Genomic DNA, 22161 nt, shown 5'->3' with positions numbered 1-22161 from the left:
GACCCCACTATTCTCCGCTCCCACGACTCCGTTGATTCCCACCGGTCGCCGTAAATAGTGGCGCCCCAGTCCCTAGGATACTTGATAATATACTTAATAGCCAGCAGGAGATACGCTACGCGGCGAATGTAATCGTTTATTGCTGAAAAGTAACCTCATGTAAAGCAGCTACGAAAATATTACCGTTACCGTGAGTTTGAGTACAGTTTCCGGGTTATGAATATGATGCACGACCACAAAATACGAATATTGACCGGAATCCTAGGGACTGCAGCGCCACTATTGACAGCGGCGGCAGGAATGAATGGAGTCGCGAGATTGAAGAATCCTGTATACAGCATTGATGGTTTGATGCAAGGGGATAGCATAGAGGAGGCCGAATTCCATCCCATAGAAGGCTAGATTCTGTTGCCACATAGGTCGCATTATAATCGGTTTTCGAAAATGTCCGCGGCGCGGTGATGAGTGCAATGCGATCCATTTTATTCAAATATTTTGCGGTATGGTCTTTGCAAATGCAAGGAATTGCATTGAAGAGTTAAGAATTTGAAAAAGCACATCATTATGAATGTAAATTTCGGTCGACACCCCTAATCATACCTTATTTTCCCATAAAACTCAGATTAATTAGCCCGTCTAATGACGAGAGTGGCGACTTCTGTAAACTCATAAAAATGCGCGGTGGGTGACAACCAGGGATGGCAAAAGATACTAAACGAAAGGCAAAAGCAGTAAAATTTCTGTAGTTTCGTTACCGTGAGCGAAATGTGGAAACGAAACGAAATGGATTCCAACCCACGGATCTAAACTCAGGGTCGAAACGAAATCGGAGTCAAAACTACCTCTGGTAGAAACTAAAGTAAAACTCTAGGACGAAACGAAACGGAGATAATGTTTTGCACCGGAGGGACCACGTGCTTCTCCTCCGGAAGGTTTAGTTTCGACCCACACACCGAGTACGAAGTATGTTTGAATGAAGTAGAGGCTCGGCCTACCGCCATTAGATGCAAGGGGCACTTCTATGTTTTTACCACTAACTGGAGAACGGTGAATGCTAACCGGCCATTCGATTTTTAAGCTCAATGTTTTAACCAGTCTACACGAATGTCAAACGAAATGGGTCGAAACTATTCTCTCTTATCCGTCTCCACTCAACTTGAGATCAAAATTTAACTATTAGCAGCGGAACTTCGATTAATTTATTTTCATTCTCGAGGAGGGGCGCAGCTGAGATTTAAGGCTAGCGGGGGTTTTACGCGCAACTTATACTGGGGGATATGGGAGTCATGGAAAACCCTCCAGGGTAATCGAGTGGTGCGGAGGCCCTTCCCAAGAAATTTTTAAGGTAAATGGTCCAAAATGGTGAGTTTTACGGCATTCTGAGGGATATTTTAGTAGCCTTAACACTATTCTGTAAGTTAACTTAATACAATTAAGTAAAATGGAGTAAACTTAATAATTTCTCTTGCCCTGGGGGGTGGGGGGGTATATCCCCCAAAACTCTCAACCTGGCTGCGCCACTGTTCCTGAGAGTAAAGTTTTGTCCCGGGTCGAAACTAAATCCTTGGTGATTTTAATTTAATACAGGAATGAAACTAAACCAAGGGCTCGTATTTTCGTTTACCTCTGGGTCGAAACGAAACATTTTCATTTCGTTTCACAGATTTAGAGGCCGACTTGAGGATCCTCTTCTGTAATATTCTTGGTTTAATTCAAGTGCACAATCAGGAGGATGCAAAAGCCCGTCCCGTAGAAGGTTGATTTCTACCGCAACCTCATCAGTTATATCATTGTTATCAGTTATCAAAAATATCCGCTGCGCTCTGATGAGTGCAGAGCGTGGTATGCTCGGAAAGTAAGTTCCGTTTTGAAAAAAATAAAGAACTCTCGAGGGGCCATATCGTATGGCCCTGTCAAAAGTCTTAACGCCCTTTCTGCAGTCGAGTATGAGAATTTAATTAATTATATTGTCGCGTACCGAAAAGACGGTCGCTGAAGTTAGGGACGTAATTGCTCAGATTCAGGATCGCATGTCAGCAGAGGTAGTCTTTGGAAAGAATTACACACAATATCTTAGATAGTTCCATTTAATGCTCAGTTACAAATAATACATTTACTCTTAAATTATGAGACATGGCGTCGAGGTTAAGGGGACGAGGGTCACCGGCGGGGAAGTCGAGTGGGTAGCGCGGCAGCGTCTTGGTGATGCGGAGAAGAGGTGACTGACGGAGCGGAGGTCAGGCAACGTACTCGGCGTAGGGCGTGGCGTCGAAGTGGCGGTCGGCAGAGGGTGTCTCGCGGAGCGTAGCTTCGCCGTCAGAGATTTACCAAAGAGAAAGCGTCTTCATCAGAAGACGGGATATTTATACCCTCGCAGTAGAAGCGTCTAGAAGCACTCTATGCCACGCCCTGGAGGTTACACGTGGGGCGGTAGGTGGCGTCAGAGACGCATCCCTCTGACCTCTATACACTGTCCTTTTGGGGGGCATGGAAAAATACCAAGCTTGGGAGAGGGAGTCACGTAGGCACATAACTAATGATGCATCGCCATAACGAACGGAAGAACGCGGTTGTGAATGCAACACTAAGGGGGACTCCCAGACCACAGCCCAATAGATAATAGCCTAGCGCTATGCAGGTGGCTTGCGACATCATGGGAGCGGCCTGCACCGTGAGAAAGGAATTTTTATTCTTAAGGAATAGCTATAGAAAGTTTGGGAAAGCGGCCCTGAGCCGGTCCACCTGGCGGTGGCTCTAGCTTAGTCGAATAAAAGAGTATTCAATCTGGAGTCACACCTCCGGAGTCTCGTCTCCCGAGAACGGAATGCGGGGGAGACTGTGAAGGGGAATAGAATTCGGGGGCCACCGGGAAGGGGTGACCGGCAGGAACATAGCAATATAATTGGTACTATAAGTTGGGTTAACTTTTTTTAACACTAGTCATTTTTTGAGAAGGAAGTTAGTTCCAACATGGATAAAAAAATACTATGTTCCTAAACCGAAATGGAATCTTATTAAAGGATAAATTTGGATTTTCTTTAAACTCTGACCTGGCGGCAGACGCTGGAGATCTTTAAAAAAAGTGAAGAACGCAAATCACGGATGAGAAGAAGCAGAAGATATTTGCACACGATTTGTACCGTACAGTATTATAAAATTCGTAAATTGTATATGTAATGGATAGAGTTAGAACATGACATCCTATTGTAGCTCTAACCCCCTTCCTCTCCTTCCAATGGTGTAACTATTGTCTCATGGCCGCAATGATTTGCCCCAAAAAGCCGTAGAAATCCAGCCAATGCACGAAATCTAAAGATGAAATTGAAACTTTAAGTTTCATTAATTTTATTATCAGAGGCTTATGTTAAGGTGGCTGTATAAAATTAAAACATCAATATGAGACTATCATTCTTTCCTTGATCTGTGGACGACATTTGTCCTTTACGCATCGACTTACTGAAGATTACCTTACTGCCAAAAAAATGTCTTACTCTGTGTTTCTTAGATATCCTCCCTCATGAACCGTAATGCTAGGAGAATCTTAAAATATAAAACATTTAATAGCGGATATTTCAAGCTACCTACAGCTTTTCGAAACAAATAAATAAGAAATCTGCTAGCAAATGTAGCACAGAAAGCAAATAAAATCCCGTTCCTCCGTTCACTTCAACAGAGCATCCATTGAAAAAGTATTTCTAACTTTTTAACTACAAGCGAACTTTTAGATCATCCACTATATCTACTTAAAAAGTAAGTAACAACTTTTGACGCGCGGAAATATTTGATGAAAATATCATCATCGTATGCGAACGCATTACCTACACGTGTCCCGTATCCTCCTTATGAAATAGACGTCTTTCTTTCGTAGCCATCTAGCCAATGCCCGTTGAATCCGTACGTGCTTCCCCGCAATATTCATATATTTCTTGAAACATACGCTACATAATCGATGACACCTCGTAAATTTCTTTTGTAACTCCTTAGGCGAGCAATGCTATTTCGTATGGCCTGTGTTTTGACCGCCTCTTATGCAGGCCATAGTATTACGGCCTTAAGGCTATAGCTACCGCCCGGCTTATGGCCTTTCGCTCAGAGTAGAATCGATTGAAGCCATACGTATGTCTCGAGGCCGTAGTTATGGTCGATTTCGACTTATGGCCCGGCCATACCATTAGAGGAATAACCCTGCAGATATTTCAAAGAAATGTATAGTTCACAACTCTGCCACTCTTTCTCTATTTTTTTTTACGTAGATCCCGTGATTTTCCAGGTAATTGTCAAAGCGCGGCATAATTTTTTGTACAACCTCTTCGTAGAATATTGCCGCCAGTGTAGTCCATCCATGAGGTAGCTAGTTCTCTCAACACCTCGTCGCAGTTGTACCTCTGGCCCCCAAGAAAAGACTTCAGATGCAGGAACAAGTGAATTTCGCTTGGAGCGAGGCAAGGGCTGTACAGTAGGGTGGGCCGAAAAAGGTTTTTTTTCCTGATCAAATTTGCCTTATGCGGGAAAGTTGCGAAATGATATAAGCATCTCGCACACAAAATTTTTTTCAAATCGGATAATATTAACCACTGCCGCCCGAGCTCTAAAGTTTAAAATTTTGCGAAAAATCAGGCTGATTTCAGAATCAAATAGCTATGAAGACGAATTTTATGAAAGTATGGGATAATGGATAATATCAAAGAGTGGATACATGTTTATAGTTTATGAAAATGAAATTTGAATTTTTTTTGACAAAATCTATGGTTAAAAAAATGTCTATGAATTAACAACAAAATTGTAGTATAGACCACCCGCACAACACAACTCATTTTGCCTTCATTTCTAAAACTCCATTTTGGGGGCTAAATTGCAAGTAAAATAATATTTATTTCGATTGAATTTCATTTCTTATCTAATGAGTCATCATATGGTAGCAAATAATCCCACAAAAAGTAATAATAAGTTAAATTATTTGAAATTAACATCAATCATAATGACGAATAACGTACCTGTGGAGCTATTTTCAACAAGAAATTCAGCCAAGGCTGAGAAAAATCAGAACCTGAACACCAAGAATTTTACTGAGTAGCTCTCTGCTAGTTTCGTAAAGAAACTGCCCAGAACTCACCACGAGGAAGAGGCTACCATCGAGTTCCACCCGTGTCCCCCCCAGCCAACCTTCCATAGGACATGATTGTGAAAGCACATCAATTACTCTGACAAAATTATTTTGTGATTTTTTTCAAATTTCGGCTGAATTTCTCCGTATTTTATGCTCGATAATGCCCATCCATGCCTGCGTTCTATACTGCACATGGATTTTGATGCTAACATTATCATTTGTACCATCCTTTCAACTGCTTGTGTATGGCAGGGAAAAGGTACTTGTAATACAGATCTTTCCGTAACAAGGTCTTCCAAGTTTTTGTTTGTCATCCCGGCCTCCATTGGTGGTTGATTTACCTTAATTGGTTCCCAGTCAACCAAGTCAATACAATTTTGAGCATCGAAGTTTAGAAAGATTTTGTGCTTTCCCGGCGAATGGACTGAGTGAAGTGTACTCGGGATCGCCAACGGGTCAGGAACTCCATATCTGCCGACGTTTCGATGACCGAGTCGGACATCGAAACGTCGGTAGATATGGAGTTCCTGACCCGGTGGCGATCCCGAGAACTCTTCACTCCATCGAAGGTTAGCTTTGGAAAATTCGAATTTCCTCAATTCCTCCTGCTGAGTTTCTCTCGATTTCAATGTATTTGTGATGGCCATTGCACGAATTTGTCTGCTTTCATCGGCTAACATTGCAAGCAGAATATTCTCTGGGTGAGCAAAATAACATTTCCCTGAATCATAGAGAAGCGGCGTAATTTGATGTCTCTATCTATATATTTCATAAGAAGGATCATGTTCATAATATGCTTCGGGCCGTCTGTTCAATATTGTCTCAATTTTATTGAAAACCGCATTGGAGCGTTAACTTCGATAACAAATGTTGCCAGTGTCATCAGTTCTTTTGACGGTGCTGAACGATAGTTCATTGCAATGAAGCAGGCAAACAAACCAATGCAAAGGTCTTGTTAGGGCAATTTCCATTCTCCTGATTACTCCGGCATGGCTTTCGGTGTTAACCTCAGTTCCATCACACACAATTGCTTGGAGTCCATCGATAATGATCATTTCATCCCCAAGAAAATTCGTTATCGAATCTTAGAGGCCAATAGCTTTGCTGACACATGGGGTGGCATGCCATAAGTAGCGTGAACCGGGCTCTTGAACGAGAGTTACATGCTCCTCACCTATTGTTTTTCACTTTGATTGACTATAAACGAAAGTAGAGCCTTTCCTCTCGTCGAAGTAAAGCGTTTGCAGTTTAACAGTTCCCACATTCCTCCGAAGAGACGTGCGCAATCTTTCTCTTTCCCTTCTAACTTTGTTCTTGTCAACAAAAAGTGCATCGAATCCTTGAGTAACCAACCAGATATCTATTAGGTGCGCAGATGCAAGTGCTGCAGAGGTATGGTTTGATATGCAGAATTATTCACAGGATGATGCAAATCTTGGCAATTTCAAATTACTTACAATAACCTTTTTCCATGAAGTCCTCTCCTTTACTTGCATTACATAACTCTCCGTTCAATGTCATTTCATCACCTGAGTCTTCCGAACAGAAGTGTTCGATCCGGGACGAAACTTTACTCCAGGGAACGGAACTAAATAAATCGAAACTCCGCTGCTCATAGTTGAGTTTCGAACCCATAAGTTGAGTGGAGGAGGAAAAGAGGGAATAGTTTCGACCCATTACAATTTGACATGCGTGTAGAGAGGTTAAAAGAGTTGAGCTTAAAAATCGAATTTCCATTTTCCGTTCACCGTTCTCCTGTTAGTGGTGGAAATATGAGTGCCCCATTCATCTAATGGCGGTAGGCCGAACCTCTACTTCATTCAACCATGCTTCGTACTCGGTGTGTGGGTCGAAACTAAACCCTTCGAAGGTGAAGCACGTGGTCCCTCCGGTGCGAAACATTTATCTGTGTGTCGCTTCGTCCTAGAGTATTACTTTAGTTTCTACCAGAGGTAGTTTCGACTCTGAATTCGTTTCGACCCTGAGTTTAGCTCCCCGGGTTTAATTGTTTTTCGTTTCACTTCTGCATCTCGCTTCCGGGAACGTACCTAACTATTGAAATTTTACTATTTTTTATTTTCGTTTCGTTTCACTTGCCAACCCTGTCAAAAAAATTAACAAAGAGGGACGAAGAGCTGAGAGAACATGTTACCTCATGCATGACTGCACTGGCGGCAACATTCTACGAAGACGATGCACAAAAACTTGTGCCACGCTATGACAAATACCTGGAAATTTAAATCAAAGGATCGGTCGAAAAATAGTACGAGAGAGGTATTGACTTGACTTTTGTTTTATTTTACCTGGCTCGGGTGAGGCCACAATCCGGCCCCCCTCTTCCCACGAGCCAGGGCTCATTTACTTAGGTATTTAAGTTCATTCTTGCAGTACAAAATATGATATCGGTATGCATTATTTTCTTTTTTTAGTACATTTGGTTCAGCTTCGTGGACATTCAATGGTCATTGAATGTCGGGTTGGTCGAGTCTTTTCTTTGCTTCATTCGAGTTCATCTCAGGAAATCCAGCATATACGTTGTGCATATAAAAATAAAAAAATGCATAATTAATTGAATCAATATAAAAAACAAATACCTTGAATATATATAAAAGTATAGGCTGCATTCTCACCAATCAGTGAAGATCATGAACATAAATCGGATGCTTAAAAGTTGGAATAAAAACGTTAAACATTATAACATTCAAATGATGGGTGGAAATGTTTGCAATAAATTTCTTTGAAATATCTGTACTTGCTCTTTTCTAATTTCCAAACGGAACTTACTTACCGAACGTACCATATATTATTCCTTGCTGGTCCCCTACTATACCTTTTGTATATTAATGATATCACTACCGTAATATCTAGTAAAATTCGACTTTTCGCTCACAACGCACTGCTGTATAGAGATATGGACAACGAGTCCGAAAAAATTGCGCTTAACAGATATATCAATACTTTAAACGATAGGTGGTATTTGGTAGTTAAAGTAAAATCTTTTAATAACAAGTGTGTTGCAACGAATTTTTGGAAAATGACCTTCCCTACGACACGTATTCAATTAATCGAGCAAAGTATTAAATGAAGAATTCGTTAATTATTTAACAGTTGACGCAAGAGTGAAATGGGGAAAGTTGATTCAGCAAAATTTTCGGGCACGAAAATCGAATATTAGGATTTACTAAACTATTTATTTGAGAATGCGATGAAAAAGTAAAATAACGATGTTATTATTGACTCATGAGACCCCACATGGAGTACGCCTTTAGAGTATAGGAACCGTATGAAAAGGAATGATTTCGGATGTAATAAAAAAAATAATAATTTCGTTTATTTTTGTGGGCACTTTGGGTCATGAGAAAAAAAATGTACAGCTTTTTACATTTTCACCATTGGTAGATAAATAGGAGGAAAGAAGTGAATAAATAGAATTACAGACAAATGCAACCAGTGCAGATCGCCAAGAGCATGAAAACAATTCAGCAAAACAATATTTCAACAAAAGAAAAAAAAGAAAGAAAAATTTCACTAAGATATAACAGGCTAATTGCAAGAATCTAAGGTGATAATTCCTTATGACAATGGTGTCAAACAAATATTTTTTTTTCAAAAAGAAACCAAAAAATTAAAATAACACTGTGATTTAGCACAATTCTAAACTTAATTGACAGTTATTATTATACACACGTGTTATTCAACGTGCATCAATATAAATAATATTAATACTAATAATTAGGCTAAACATGAATATAAACAAGAGGAATTCAACTTGGAGTTAAGGAGGCATTTTTCAGAAACCCATATGTGCTATTTTTAAATTTATTGATGAAATATTTTTATTTTATTGATTATTTTATTTATTTATTTTTGTTTGTTTTTATTTATTAATGTAGATAGGATAAAGAGACGAGTAGCAAGATTTGTTAAAAATTTTGGCTTCAATTGACGGCTTTCAGTAATGCTAGAAATCTTTATACGCATGTGCAGTTTTTGCACAATTTAAATATCACATTTTTTAAGTAATGCTTCTTCAAGCTCCTTGTGTCGACTGTAGCTCCGTTTTCACGTAATGTGGTTACAGCTTTCCTATGATACTAACTCTAAGGTAGAATTTTTTGTACCTATATTTTATTTCAAACACGAGGAAAGGGAAGGAAGAGCGTAACATCCATAGAATAGAATGGATTTGGCCTTCATTAGTGCTAGTATAGTGGACATAACACTGCGTCATTAGTATTTGAACGCTGTGATTGAAGTACAATAATGGTGGTTTCATAAAAAGACACTACGTTCGGCTTACAATGCTTGAAAATGTATTAATTTAAAAATATCGGCATGAACTTCAACGCCCTCTCTTTATCCTCATCGTCCTTTTGGAATTTGGATGTCATCTATAAAAGCAACAATTGTTTGTGAGAAAAATATGCATTCGTTTTCAACGTGTAACCATGGTTTCTCGCTATACCCCGATATCACCTCACGTTAAGAGCTGCCAATATCCTTTCCGGCGTGTTTTCCTCCACCCTACTCTGCATTCCTCGCCCAAAATCTCAGTAGGGGGCGGCAGACTAGAAAAATTCGGCCTGATATTCAGTTCCGACTTCACTGGTTCCTGATACCGATTCTATAAGCCAAGAAATAGTAATAATACCGAGAACCTGTACCGGAACTGGACCATCTCTTCTAAATACCAATTATTCTTTTCACATTTACGAGTATTTTCCTTAAATCCTTCAGTAGAAAGATTCGACTCACGTCAGGGGTTCAGTTCTGCCGTTCCAGTAGGTCATAACTGACATTTAACCAGCCACTTTACAATTATAAAATTTAATTGCGCATCTTTGCCGGTTTTTGTTATTTATGAAGAGGAATCTTAATACTACTCATTTAACATTTTCTCAAGAACAATTGATATTACTAGACGTGAAAATGATCATTATTTTTGTGATTTTTGGATTTTACATATATTTTTATTTTGAATCAAACTAGTAATTTTGTTTGATTCTTTTCTCATTTTTTCTGCACTTCTTCCATTTTGTAATTTTGATATAAGAAACAAAACATTTATAAATGAAGACTTATGATTAAAAGGGGGTTAAGACGTAGAAAAACCTCATAAAAGAGAAATTTGATGATAGAGTGAGTATATGCATTAGACCATTGGACCGTAATCCAAAATGTACTAAAAACGTTTATTCTATGAGCCCATCGGCCTAGACTTAACGTTGAAAGCTAGATGAGAAATGGAATATCCATCAACCTGATTCTTTAAACGAATTCGATGGCTAAGTTTTAATTGCACGTGTCTCAAAAATAGCACGTGTCTCAACTTTTCAGGAGAGCAAAGGAAATTACTTATATTTTTAATTATACACGAAAATTAAAAACAAAAAATTCATAAAACTGAAAAAGAAGCATACATTTACGAACAAAGTGTTGGTTTTTGCCTGAATTTTATTTTTTTAATGTCATTACACTTTGTTGAAGATACCTGCCTCAAACCGGCCTAATTTTGAGATACGTGTTGTTAAAACTTAGCCATCGAATTGCGATCCGTGAGAAAGATTCTATTGGAAGATCATATTTCGAAAAGTTCGAGTAAAACACAGAATCCGGCTCTACGACCAACCTGCTTGATTCGGGGCAGGGCATGGACGTACTGCTGTGCCCGGCCTACTTTCCATTTCGTTGGCGAGGTCTGCATGAGACGACCGTGAGCTTGGAAGCCGCTGAACGACGCAGTCTGGACTCGGGGAAATTTTGCGGGCCTTCCTCAACCGAGGTCATGTTGAGAAGGTGACACCCGTCTTATATTTGGCTGGACGGCCTTATAGCAGCGAGTCGCGCGCAAAATCGAACACATTTAATGGTCGAGCCATGGACATAAGATGAATATCGACTATAAACGGGCCGCTAAGAAGCGAATGAAAGGTGATTTCAAACAGGTTATCTACTACCTTCCGGTTTTTAAATTACGATATCTATTTTTCGCGATTAAATGAAAAGTGAAAATTTTAAAGCACGCGAAAACACGACGGCTAAGTATGAATAATGGGAAAAGCCTGTGTGACGTCATTTTGGTTCCGGCTGCCGCTTTGTGAGGCCACCTTGGTGCGAGGCCATGAGCGCCGACACGATGTAGGCTGCTACCAGGTAGCAGATTACCCTGCTAGCAGGTAGCGCTTGGCCTAAATAAGGATTATTAATGCCATATCAAGTGAAGGAAACTTTCCGAACATAAGCAATTTTAATGAAAGAGAATTAAGAAATGTTTCCCTGATCTCTGTTCCTCAAGCATGAATTGGTTATCTCAGACCATGTATAACTCCTGACTACTCTATGACTCATCTAGGTCCCTGTGACATCGCAAGTGGCATCGCATGGGCGCCAGTCTGGCCTTTTTCAAATGAGGTTAAAATTGACCGTTGACATTCGTCTAAACTGGGACTTCTACAGCTAAATCATCTGTATATTATGAATGCACTAATGTTGGGTAACGAATCTCAATCAATGCCTTTCATTTTCTTTAATGATGGAAACTACCCCATTCGATATATGTAACTATACATATAACCAGAAATGGGTTAACTGCTAAAAACTGGTAACTGGGTCAAGATAAAGATCCTTTAAAAGTTTTATTGCTGAGTAACAATTAAAATTTTATTGAGTCATTATTTAAATTTACGAGCGTTATTTACACTCTGTATAGCTTATTTTGAAAATTTTATTTACGTTAAATAGAACTCTAGTTGGAGAAGTTTCATTATCAACATAATAAAAACCATGACTTCAAGAAATATTTTATCATAAATCGAAACAGTTTTAGGGCTTTTATTTCACAATTTCTTTCAGTTTCGTAGTCAAATTTGCTCTATCCCGAGGCTGTTTCACTTTTGCTGTCGTCTCCGTTCGATTGCAATACTCATGAGGACGGCATCGTAGGATGACAAGATGCGAGGAAAGTTTCATGTTTTGGTGTACATCTTTTTGTGTTCTGATTATTTTTTAGGGTGAACGGTGGAAAACTTCCGCTTTTCGATGTTTCCTATTATTCACTCCCAGTAATGCAGTATTCTACCAAATTTCAAGTCTGCAACTCAGCCATACCTTAGAGTAAGTACATATAGAGAGAAGATACTATATTTACTCTATGGCCAAACGTAGTTGAATTTTTTTATGAGTAAGTGAGTCGGGTTGCATGCCTATCTATACCTAATTATGGCATGATATCACCCGTTGAAGTCTCCAGCAAATTATTCGGACCGAATTTGAAATAGTCTGATTATATGCAATGAATAGAACGGTTTTGTGGGTTGATTATGCGAAATTTTTCATAAGTGGAAATACAATTTTAGAATTTCAATTGTAATACGACCCGGGTAATAATTTAAATTCATTATGTAAAATTCGTAAATTACATTGATTTCCATCGTCAGATTTTTCCAGAAATTACATTGGACTGACGTAAATAATTAAACATCCATGTAAAAATTATGTCTATTAGCTATTTAAAAATACTAACACTTCGGGATATTATCATTGTTAAGGAGCCAGAATCCTTGATTTGGAAGTGGTGCAAACTTTAGCATGATAAAAATCACCAAATTCCCTATTTTGACTTTTTTTGCGGGATGGAATGGTAAGTTATGACTTCAATTTTCTTCTCCTATTATTGGCTACCTTTGTTCTCGTTTTAACCACTTCAAAGTATTTAAAGTAGGTTATTAATTAATTCTTTTAGAAGTGGTTGGAAATTTTTATAATCATTTAGTTACTGATTGATTCTGTATTGGCCTGTTAGCTTAGGCCATGGTAGGCAGTCTAAGTGACACATTCTCATTTCTCTCCTGAGCTCAGATGTTCTTAGTACCAATTTAATGCAATTCTCCGAATGTAAATTCAACAATTTCAGGTAAAATATCACGAGACAGTGTGTTTGAAGAAGTAGAACCATTCAATGAGAAGCACGTTTATGTTTTCTGTGGTGTGACATTTATTGTACCGCAATACTGAAACACGAATTTATACAATTGATTGTTTGAGGCGTAACTTGGTGAAAAGTTGCAAATAGAGTGCAAAAGAGCCTTAAAATCAGTTTCAGCGTTATTTAAGTGGAATGAAGTGATTAGGTTACACCAAATGAATCCCTCAGCTCCACGTTTTTTTGGGCTTCCTAAAATTAACAAGAGTGATGGTCCAATTAGACCCGTTGTTTCCAACGTCAGGGCTCCAAAAAACTTGCTCTTGGCGAAAAAACTCAACTGTATGCTAAGACATCACTCAAAGTTTACCCCTAAGTATGGAGTTACTAATGCCATTGACTTCATCCAACACGTATCTAAAATTGATATCCCCAATAAGTGCTTGCTAGTGTCTTTCGATGTGTGCAATCTTTTCACCTGTGTCCCACCCAAAGAAGTCGTAGACAGAGCAGAATCTATTCTCGTCCAGAAACGTGTGGCAGCTCCCATTTTAAGTGACGAAGAGAAGAAAGGAGTGGGGTGTATAGACTAAAATGTGAATGCAACGCGGTGTATGTTGGGCAAACGGGGCGACAATTTCAAGAACGGGTGAAAGAACACCAAGCCTGCCTGAGAAATAAAAAGACTACTTCACAATTTGCTATAAATTTTTTAGATAAAAATCATCAAAGTGATTTTGTTTTTGAAGTGTTTCATTATGAACCTAAAGGACCTAGATTAGAAGCTTTGGAAGAGATGGAAGTTTTGCAGCACGGACGTTCCAATGACATTATTGTTAACAAATTTTTGTACGACTCCCACTCCCCACTTTTAAGCCTCACACTCCTAAATTCCTGGGCTAATGACATGACGAACTCTTCGGCCTCTCTCTCCCCTGGCCCATCCCCCCTCCACCTGCCATGACCTCCCTATGGGAGCCTCCTCCCCCTAACTTCTTTCATACCATATGACCATGTTTTTTCCCCCTCCCTCTTCTCTGTTGACCAATCCGTTCATCCTAGTTACCTTCCTCCCTACCCCTCCTACCCTGGTATAAAAGGATGTGATGGACCTCTGAAGAGTTCACCTGAATATGACGTCTAGCGGTGAAACCATGGTCGTGAATAAATATTTATGTGAAAGCACTAAGTTCTTCTTTTTTTTAGGAATTTATACTATTTTAATGACACATTGAAGGAATTTCAATGTTATTTTCCATTCATTTCATACTTTGAACTCCCTTTTATTGGTTCAATTTACGCTCTCTTAATAATTGTAATTTTAAATCACTTTACCACTTTATAAACACTCTAACCCTCGGCTACATTCCTTTTTCCCATCAGGCACCCTTTCCAACATCTGCTACGGAGAATGAGTCTTCAAATCTATGCAAGATCACGCTGCCATCAAGTGACCCAATGGATCTTTTCAAGGAGTGGTACGAAGCGGCCAAGGAAGCTAAAATTCCCCACCATAGCAGCGTATGCGTTGCCTCCTCATCCAGGTAAGAACTTACTTAGCAGAAAAAATATTGTCTACCTCATCATTATTATCAGCAGTGGCGAATACATATGGGGGTACAGGGGGTGCGCGCCCCACCCTTGCGGGGCTGCTCGCATTGCCGAATGTTGCAAAGCCACAGTTGTAACTCTTTTTATATCATTAGATGGCACTGTCTTGTACATGCGTACCTATTATCAGTTTAAATGAACGTTTCTTAAACTTTGCATTCGACTTAATTATTTGTCATTACAACAAAATTAAAGGTAGCTCAAGATATCTTTTGCGCCGCCCTTGAGTTTTTCTGTATCCGCTACTGATTATCAGTGATCAACAATCATTAGACTGACGATGTTCCAAGCAGGAGGAACGATTCAAGTTAAATACGTATTAAGCACGTAGACGTACACCCGAAAAATGGAATGTAACAGTGCAATCATTAGACTATTTTGACGCTCTCTTTACTCAATTCTCCTATCAAGTAATATTTTCACCTCCATGTGTATCTTCCATTTTCAATCCTTGATTATCTGTTCCATATATTTGATCTGAGATCTCCCTTTTCCCTTCTGGCTATCATCTTCTCCCCTATTGACTGTAGGTAGTCCGCTAATTTTTATTAATTTTTGATACTTGAATAGATATGTGGCATAGTATTTTCAAAAACAAATTTTTGATGGTATGCCAGTCTATAATATGCTTTTTATTTTCATTAAATGCACGATTACTATTTGTGCAGTTCTTCATGAAGGCCTCAATAGATTCGTCTGGATAGCTACATTTTTTCTGTAAGTGTGTATGGCAAAGCAAGGACAATTTTAAGCAAATTCAGAGCTAATTATTATTATATTGCTGTCATTGGCACGCTTTAGATATTGTCAATGAGGATTTATTTAAAAGAAAAGGAGACCATTAATAAATGTATGATGTGCACAAATTTCTATTAATGCTGTTAGGGTTGAAGTAAGTAAGGGGATACTGAGTTACACCAATATTTTGTCAAATTCATTTGATGTTATCAGGGAAAAAATTAAGGATATAATAGTGATGGTAAATAATTATGCAATTTAAAAATTGGAAAATACACGTGAAAATTGGTCACACCTAACCCATACACTTAAAAACAAAAAACACATTGACCATAATCCACCCCTGCATGTAGTGTACATAACTATCTTGACTAAATTTCCTGCACCTATTTTTCAGCTCTGGTTACGTCACTTCTAGGAGCCTCGTGGTGCGGCAGCTGGATGATGATGGATTTATTGTCATGACCGATAGGAGGAGTCTGAAAGTCAAACAATGGGTATGTTGCCTTATATGCAAAATATAAACCCTATTCCAATATATACCATATTTCAGCTATTTTTATAGAAACCCCTTTTATACATACATATCTTATTATAAATGAGGCATTATTTATTTTATTCTTTATTTTAATTTCAGAGAAAATTTTACTAAAATTTAATGTTGAATAAAGTTCTTTTTTTGGTCTCTGTTTATCAAAGGATTTTGTGCCACATATAATTAAATACTATTTTGAGGTTTCTTTGTGGATGAATTGGAACATAAACTTATCTAAAATATGTGGTTAAGTATATCTTTTATATCATGGAATTTCATTTTTAATGAAGTTTAACATTCATTTTTGCATTCACAGGAGGAAAATCCGCGTGCAGCTTTTCATTTCTTTTGGGGCTATACTCAAGGGGACAGAATTTTGGCAAGACAGGTGAGCATTTCATTTTCACTCGATATTCCTTCAAGATATAGTAAACTCCCGATTATCCGGGCTAATGATGGGGAGAGACGGCACGAATAATTGGAAAGTACGGATAACCCAAAATTTCAATTTAATGTCCTGTAATGTTCATAATTCCGTAAATAATCTATATATAATATTTATGCCGTTATTCTGTTATTTTAGAGGTCTTCCCGGACTCAATGAGAGCTTTCCTCGCCAGTTCGCGATCTTTTTAGCGGCGATAACATGGTTTTACTCGTATTATTAATGCTTTATGTAAGGCATGGTTTCGAAAACCACATATCCGTGGCTGTGTGATCACGGATACTGAAAAGTGGTTTTGAGGCACGAATGCTTGCTTGACGTTGGAAACTACACTTTCAGGCACCATGCCACGTAGTCGCGTATCGCACAAGTTTCCCAGGTTGCAACGGCTGCGGGAAGTGTATCCGCAGGAGCGCGGTCGCGCTCTGCGAGGCTTGGAAAACAGGAACACGGTACTACCGTACATGCAGCTAGCGCGCGATCGCTTCCGTTTTACGAAGGGGATTCTAAATAATAAGATTGTAAATAAACGGAAATTATAAGCCCGGTGTATCCTACAAAAATGCAGTAATTCCGATGATTTTTTGTCCGATTTTATTTTTTCATAAAAATCGCGTAAAAATTTGTGCGAGAGTGAAAATCATGCACGGATAATCCGCAACGCGGATATACCGCAGCCGGATAATCGGGAGTCTGCTGTATTTGCCTTTGTGTTGTCCAATTGCCAAATTCAAAATTTTATACATTGCCATGGCAATGTATAAAAATTTGAAAGAGTTTTATACAATTTTTTCATAGGGGCACCTACCCAATTGAAACGGTTACTTGTACTCATCCTGAGCATATGCCTGAGAAAAATTCCTGCTGTTAACCAGTATACAGCAACAAATACATCAGTAATATTCTCCATTGGTCATAAAAATAATTTGAATCTTGGTTTGATAATGATAAATACAATTAGGATACAAACTAACACAAATAGGCAAATGATGGCATGAGTTTTGATTTTTCCTCCATGATATGCTTCATTATTTTGGAATTTTATGCTTGATGTACTGCATTTACAATTGAATATTCCAAATTTAACATGAAACAAGAGCAAAAAATATAATAGCGGAAATGACATCTAGCAATATAAAAATGATATCGAGTATAAACCCTTATACTGCGGGAACGTTTTTATATGCTTTGTATGCTGACTAAAGAAAAAGGTTTTTAAACGTTTGACCATTGCTCGACTGCCTCCTTCAGTTTCCTAACACTTTCATTGCCACTTGGCTTGAGCCCAAGTGCACTTTTCCACAATATAGGGATTTTTATTTCAGCTTAACTCTTCCTGACCATCACAAAAATGCAAAACGTTTAAAAATGGAGCCTAAGGGTTAAAATTGTGAGGCATGATAGGTCTTCTGGCACCATACCATTATAAAGCATGGCTCAGGTAATCCTTGGGCTTTAGTATGAATAATTATTATGCAATTCATACTTCAAATTGTAGACCAGCAGAAAAGTTGTCTATTAATTGCAATTATTCTTTCTCACAGGTGCGAGTTGAGGGAAGAATGGAAGAACTCTCCAATCTTGCATATGCACACCTTTATGAAAGGGAGCCGCTGTACTGCAAGATCAGGTCCCACATTTGCAACCAGGGACAGAGGGTGGAATGGGATGAACTAAAGGCATCTCATGACGATCTCCTGAATGATGTTAAGGCTGGTTTGAGAAGCCTTCCCATGCCAGAACACATGTAAGAATTAATTCAGGTCTTCTACTTGATTTGGTGGCCTGTGGTTGAATTCGAACAATTTTTTCTCACTCCAAATGCATGAGGATTGTGCAGACAATTAATAAAAGTGAAAAATACTAGTATTTCTGATATTTTTGGCATAAAAAGTGTGGATAAAACTCATAACAATTTATTTATGAACGCCAGTGAAGAAAGAGTCGTAAATATTGAATTGTATCACTTTTTTTACAATAATTTTTATATCATACATTTATAGATGTTGTAGGTGGCCCTAAGCAAGATTTCTGATACACCTCTTGGACAGAGTTGACTTGTGTTGCTACCTCAGCCAGCCTAGTGGTGGAGCTAAGACTTTGAAGCTCCTCCACACACCTATGATATTCCTTTAGTTCATTATATAATGTTAATAAATGCACTTTTTTCCTAATATTTTCAGTATCGTGTACAAACTGCACCCGAACATGATGGAGTTTTTTGATGCTGATGATATATCCATCGGAGATCGGGTCGTATTCTCCAGAGATGATGCCATGGGTGAATGGAAAGGCAGCTGGAAGCATCATCACATTGCTGCATAGGAGGTTTTAATGCTGAGATATCATGTCTTTCTAGGAGTTCAAGCAACTTCAGCAGCATCCACGCCTAGTTATGCAATTGGTTCAGTGGCCAAATACAAGTTCTAAAATTCTAAAGGAGAAACCTGAGTTCAAACTTATGGACTTGCACAAGATGGTAATGAGTTGTTAAGAATGTATGCAACTATAACAGTTTTGCTCTCTCATAAATATGATTTCAATCAGTATATGTTGAATATGCACTAAATTTTTTCCATGCCTTGTTTCATATGGTTCTACACGGGGAGGTCATAGCAAAATTAGCAGTGCCAGAATGCACTTTCCTCAACCCTTGTTACATTGGAAATGCTACTCTTTGAATTTCAATTATTTCAGCAAATATAGAATAAACAGATCGAAAAATATTTTTATTTTGATTAAGAATAACATTTGAAATTTTGAGGCACCAAAATTGATGAAAGTGCTATTTGACTATTATGTCTTTTCTTAACCAGTGCTGGAACAGCATTCCGGCACATTCCAGCACCATGACACCCCTGGTTCTACATGAAAGTGTGTTGTGAATGCAATAAATATGCATGCACACAAATGTGAATGAAGATGACTGTAAAAAAAACTAACAAAATTATAGGAGGAAACATGATCATATACTGAGACCTTCCCCTCATTTTCCAATCTTTAAAAAAATTTTATATTTTTTTTCATATTGTCGCATCAAAATTAAACTCTCGGGAGTAGAAAATCCCCAAATATTTACAGGGTTGAGTGCTCGTTTAAATAAGTAAAAGTGAAATTAATGCATACCATGTCTTTATGAGATTATTTTGAGAAAAAATTAGTAACTTGCATATAAAGGCTATTTTTGCGGTAATTTTCTTGTGACATTATTTTGCAAAAAGTGAATTGTTTGCAGAGACCTATTGAAGCATTTGCGGCCATTACAGGGTGCATCATCAGGCAAAGCTGTTGGTGACCTCCTCCAAGTACTATACTCTCATTTCCCTGCTTTGACTCCTCATACTATGGATATCATTTAAAGAATGATACATATATCTGTCTTATATTGCACACAACTAGGAATATGCTTCAGGTGGTATGGGTGACCTGGGTATGCAACCCCCACACCCTCGGCAATGGAGGGTCCAGGGAAAATTTTTGAAAAATGAGATGCCTGAAAATAGGTACATTTTACATTATTTTGGCACTTATATTTGGGTTTCACTTGTGATTCCACGGAAATCATCACAACAGGGAAAAAATTGGTATTATAGGTTTTCTACAATTCTCTGAGGCCTTGGGGGCTGATCTATACCCCTTATCCCCCCTCCCCATGGGCTACTGTTGCACAGCATTGGTTCTATACAATAAGTGTATTGCAAATGAGTTTTCTGAGGCCCTGGCTCAGATCCTAGTGGCTCTCACAAAGAGGTTGCACTGGAAGTGAAATCCGCTTGAATCAACAAGCATTTGGATTGCTATATGCTCTCTTCAATCACCACTATGAGAGGTTGATTGGAGGCTTTCGAGAGCTGCTGTGTATTATGCTTTGTCAAGCAAGCTTTTGTGGCCATTATAGGTAATATCATCAGGCAAAGCTGTTGATCACCTCCTCCAAATGCCATACCAGTCATAATGTGCCCTGTAATAGCAGCAAAAGCTCGCTTGACAAAGTGTAATATGTAGCTGCTCCTGGAAGCCTCCAATATAAATGAATCTCACTGCAGAATCCTGTTTATATTGCTCAAATTGCTCATCATTAGCACTATAAAACCTTTATTGGTCTAATCTACTAGGCTTCTTATTGCCAGGTTTGTCATTTGACATCTTGAATTCTCCATCGTCCTCCATAACCAACTTTAAATTCTTCCAGCCTTCTCTTATCTTCCTTTAACTGCATACACATTCTTATTGCCAGGTTTGTCATTTGACAGCTTGCCTTCTCCATCCTCCTCCAAAACCAACTTTAAATTCTTCCAGCCTTCTCTCATCTTCCTTCAACTGCATACGCATTTCTAATATTAGATAAGTGCTACACTCAAAATCAGACCATTTACTATCCTTTCCTTTACTCATCTATCTTCTCATCAACTTTTTCATATTTATAAATGCCTTTTCATTTGTGAGAAGAAGAAATGGCAATTTTAATGCAAACTAATAAAGAAGGAATGACAAATGGATCTTATTGGAAGGGTTAGGTTTGTTGAAATGGAAGGAGGGAGAGGTAAGTGCAAGATAGACATCATTTTTGCCCTAAAAGCCACATATGGTGAATTTACTTTAACTCTGAAAAATTTTCAAAGGCTAATTTTTTTTCTGCATTTTGAACACTAGGATTCTTCAATTAACAATACAAGGAAAAACACCTTGAGTTTTACATAAGCCAGTGAGCTCTATCTATAAGAAATGTCTTCAATAAATGAAAAGAAAAGAAATCACAAGTTTGCCCTGACATAGCCCAAGTGGAAAAAGAAAAATTAATGTTTGGGCCATTAAACTTTAAAATATTTTTTTCATGACTATATAGGTATTCATTTATTTTTAATCGGTTGGTTTAAGGTACAGTAGATGATTGGATTTTAATACAGATTTATGGACTTGTAATACTCACTACATATTGTAACCCCACCGTGCGGGGCACATTCGGGGAGGGGGGAGATTGGAGGGCAAAAGGGGGGGGCGGAGGTGTAGCGGGGATATTCCGTGCACCTGGGGCGAGGGAATGGGATTTTGGGAAAGGGTAGGAGGGGAAGTTTAGGGGTGATGAGACCTGAGACAGGAGCGTTCGGATAAAGAAAGCCGTTCGACTGCGTAGTTCGCTCAACATAAATTTAATGAGTTTAAATATGATCATTTACAAATACAAGCAAATCAATGGCAAAAGTAACAATTAACCTCTTCTCCTTGAATTCAATGAAATACAACGCATAATTCACTATGCTGCACAACAGAAAAATTTCAGTCCTTAACCTAAACCCAAAAAAAAAATCACGCTACACGTTTTCACATTCATAACCCATACAAAAACCACAAGAAAAGGGGACAAATAAAAAAAACAAGAAACGGGGCGGGGATGGAAATATGAAACAACGAAATTGATATTGCACAGAAATTCACACGGTAATAGGGGGAAGTACTGTCCTCTTCTCTATTTGTGCGGGGGGAATTTTATCAATGTTTTTAATGAATTCTCTTCTTGACTTGGTGAAGTGGGAATTTTCTTCTGTTCCTTGAAGGGGGGGTTGGGGGGGGGAATGGGATTTCGTGGCTTTTCTCTTACAGTTTGTCGAATTTTCGGGGCTCTCGATCTGCTGATCGTGGCGATTCGGTTCCGCGGCGTAGGCTGCTCTGCGTCAACTCCGGCAGGTTCACGAGTGGGAGATGGCTTCTCTGCGACAGTTGGGAGATCCTTTCATCGGCACCACGAGTCTACCTTGCAACTCCTACTCGTATTGGGCACCCTCTCTCTCTCTCTCTCTCGGGAT

At 38.6% G+C, this 22161-nt stretch overlaps 1 protein-coding gene across 1 annotated transcript; it reads left to right on the top strand.

Annotated features, from left to right (window-relative positions):
• The first annotated feature begins 2632 nt into the window (after positions 1–2632).
• LOC124166476 (pyridoxine/pyridoxamine 5'-phosphate oxidase-like) lies at positions 2633–19350 on the top strand. The gene is made up of 6 exons (XM_046544006.1): positions 2633–2671; positions 14412–14572; positions 15775–15874; positions 16229–16300; positions 17902–18104; positions 18541–19350. Exons 1-6 carry the CDS (start codon positions 2633–2635, stop codon positions 18680–18682), a joined length of 717 nt encoding a protein of 238 aa, XP_046399962.1. The 3' UTR covers positions 18683–19350.
• Positions 19351–22161: the final 2811 nt, after the last annotated feature.

This window comes from Ischnura elegans, chromosome 10, assembly GCF_921293095.1.
Source record: "Ischnura elegans chromosome 10, ioIscEleg1.1, whole genome shotgun sequence".
NCBI classification, from domain to species: Eukaryota; Metazoa; Arthropoda; class Insecta; order Odonata; family Coenagrionidae; genus Ischnura; species Ischnura elegans.
The sequence above is the reverse complement of the archived record's forward strand: the minus strand, read 5'-3'. Positions and strand labels throughout refer to the sequence as shown.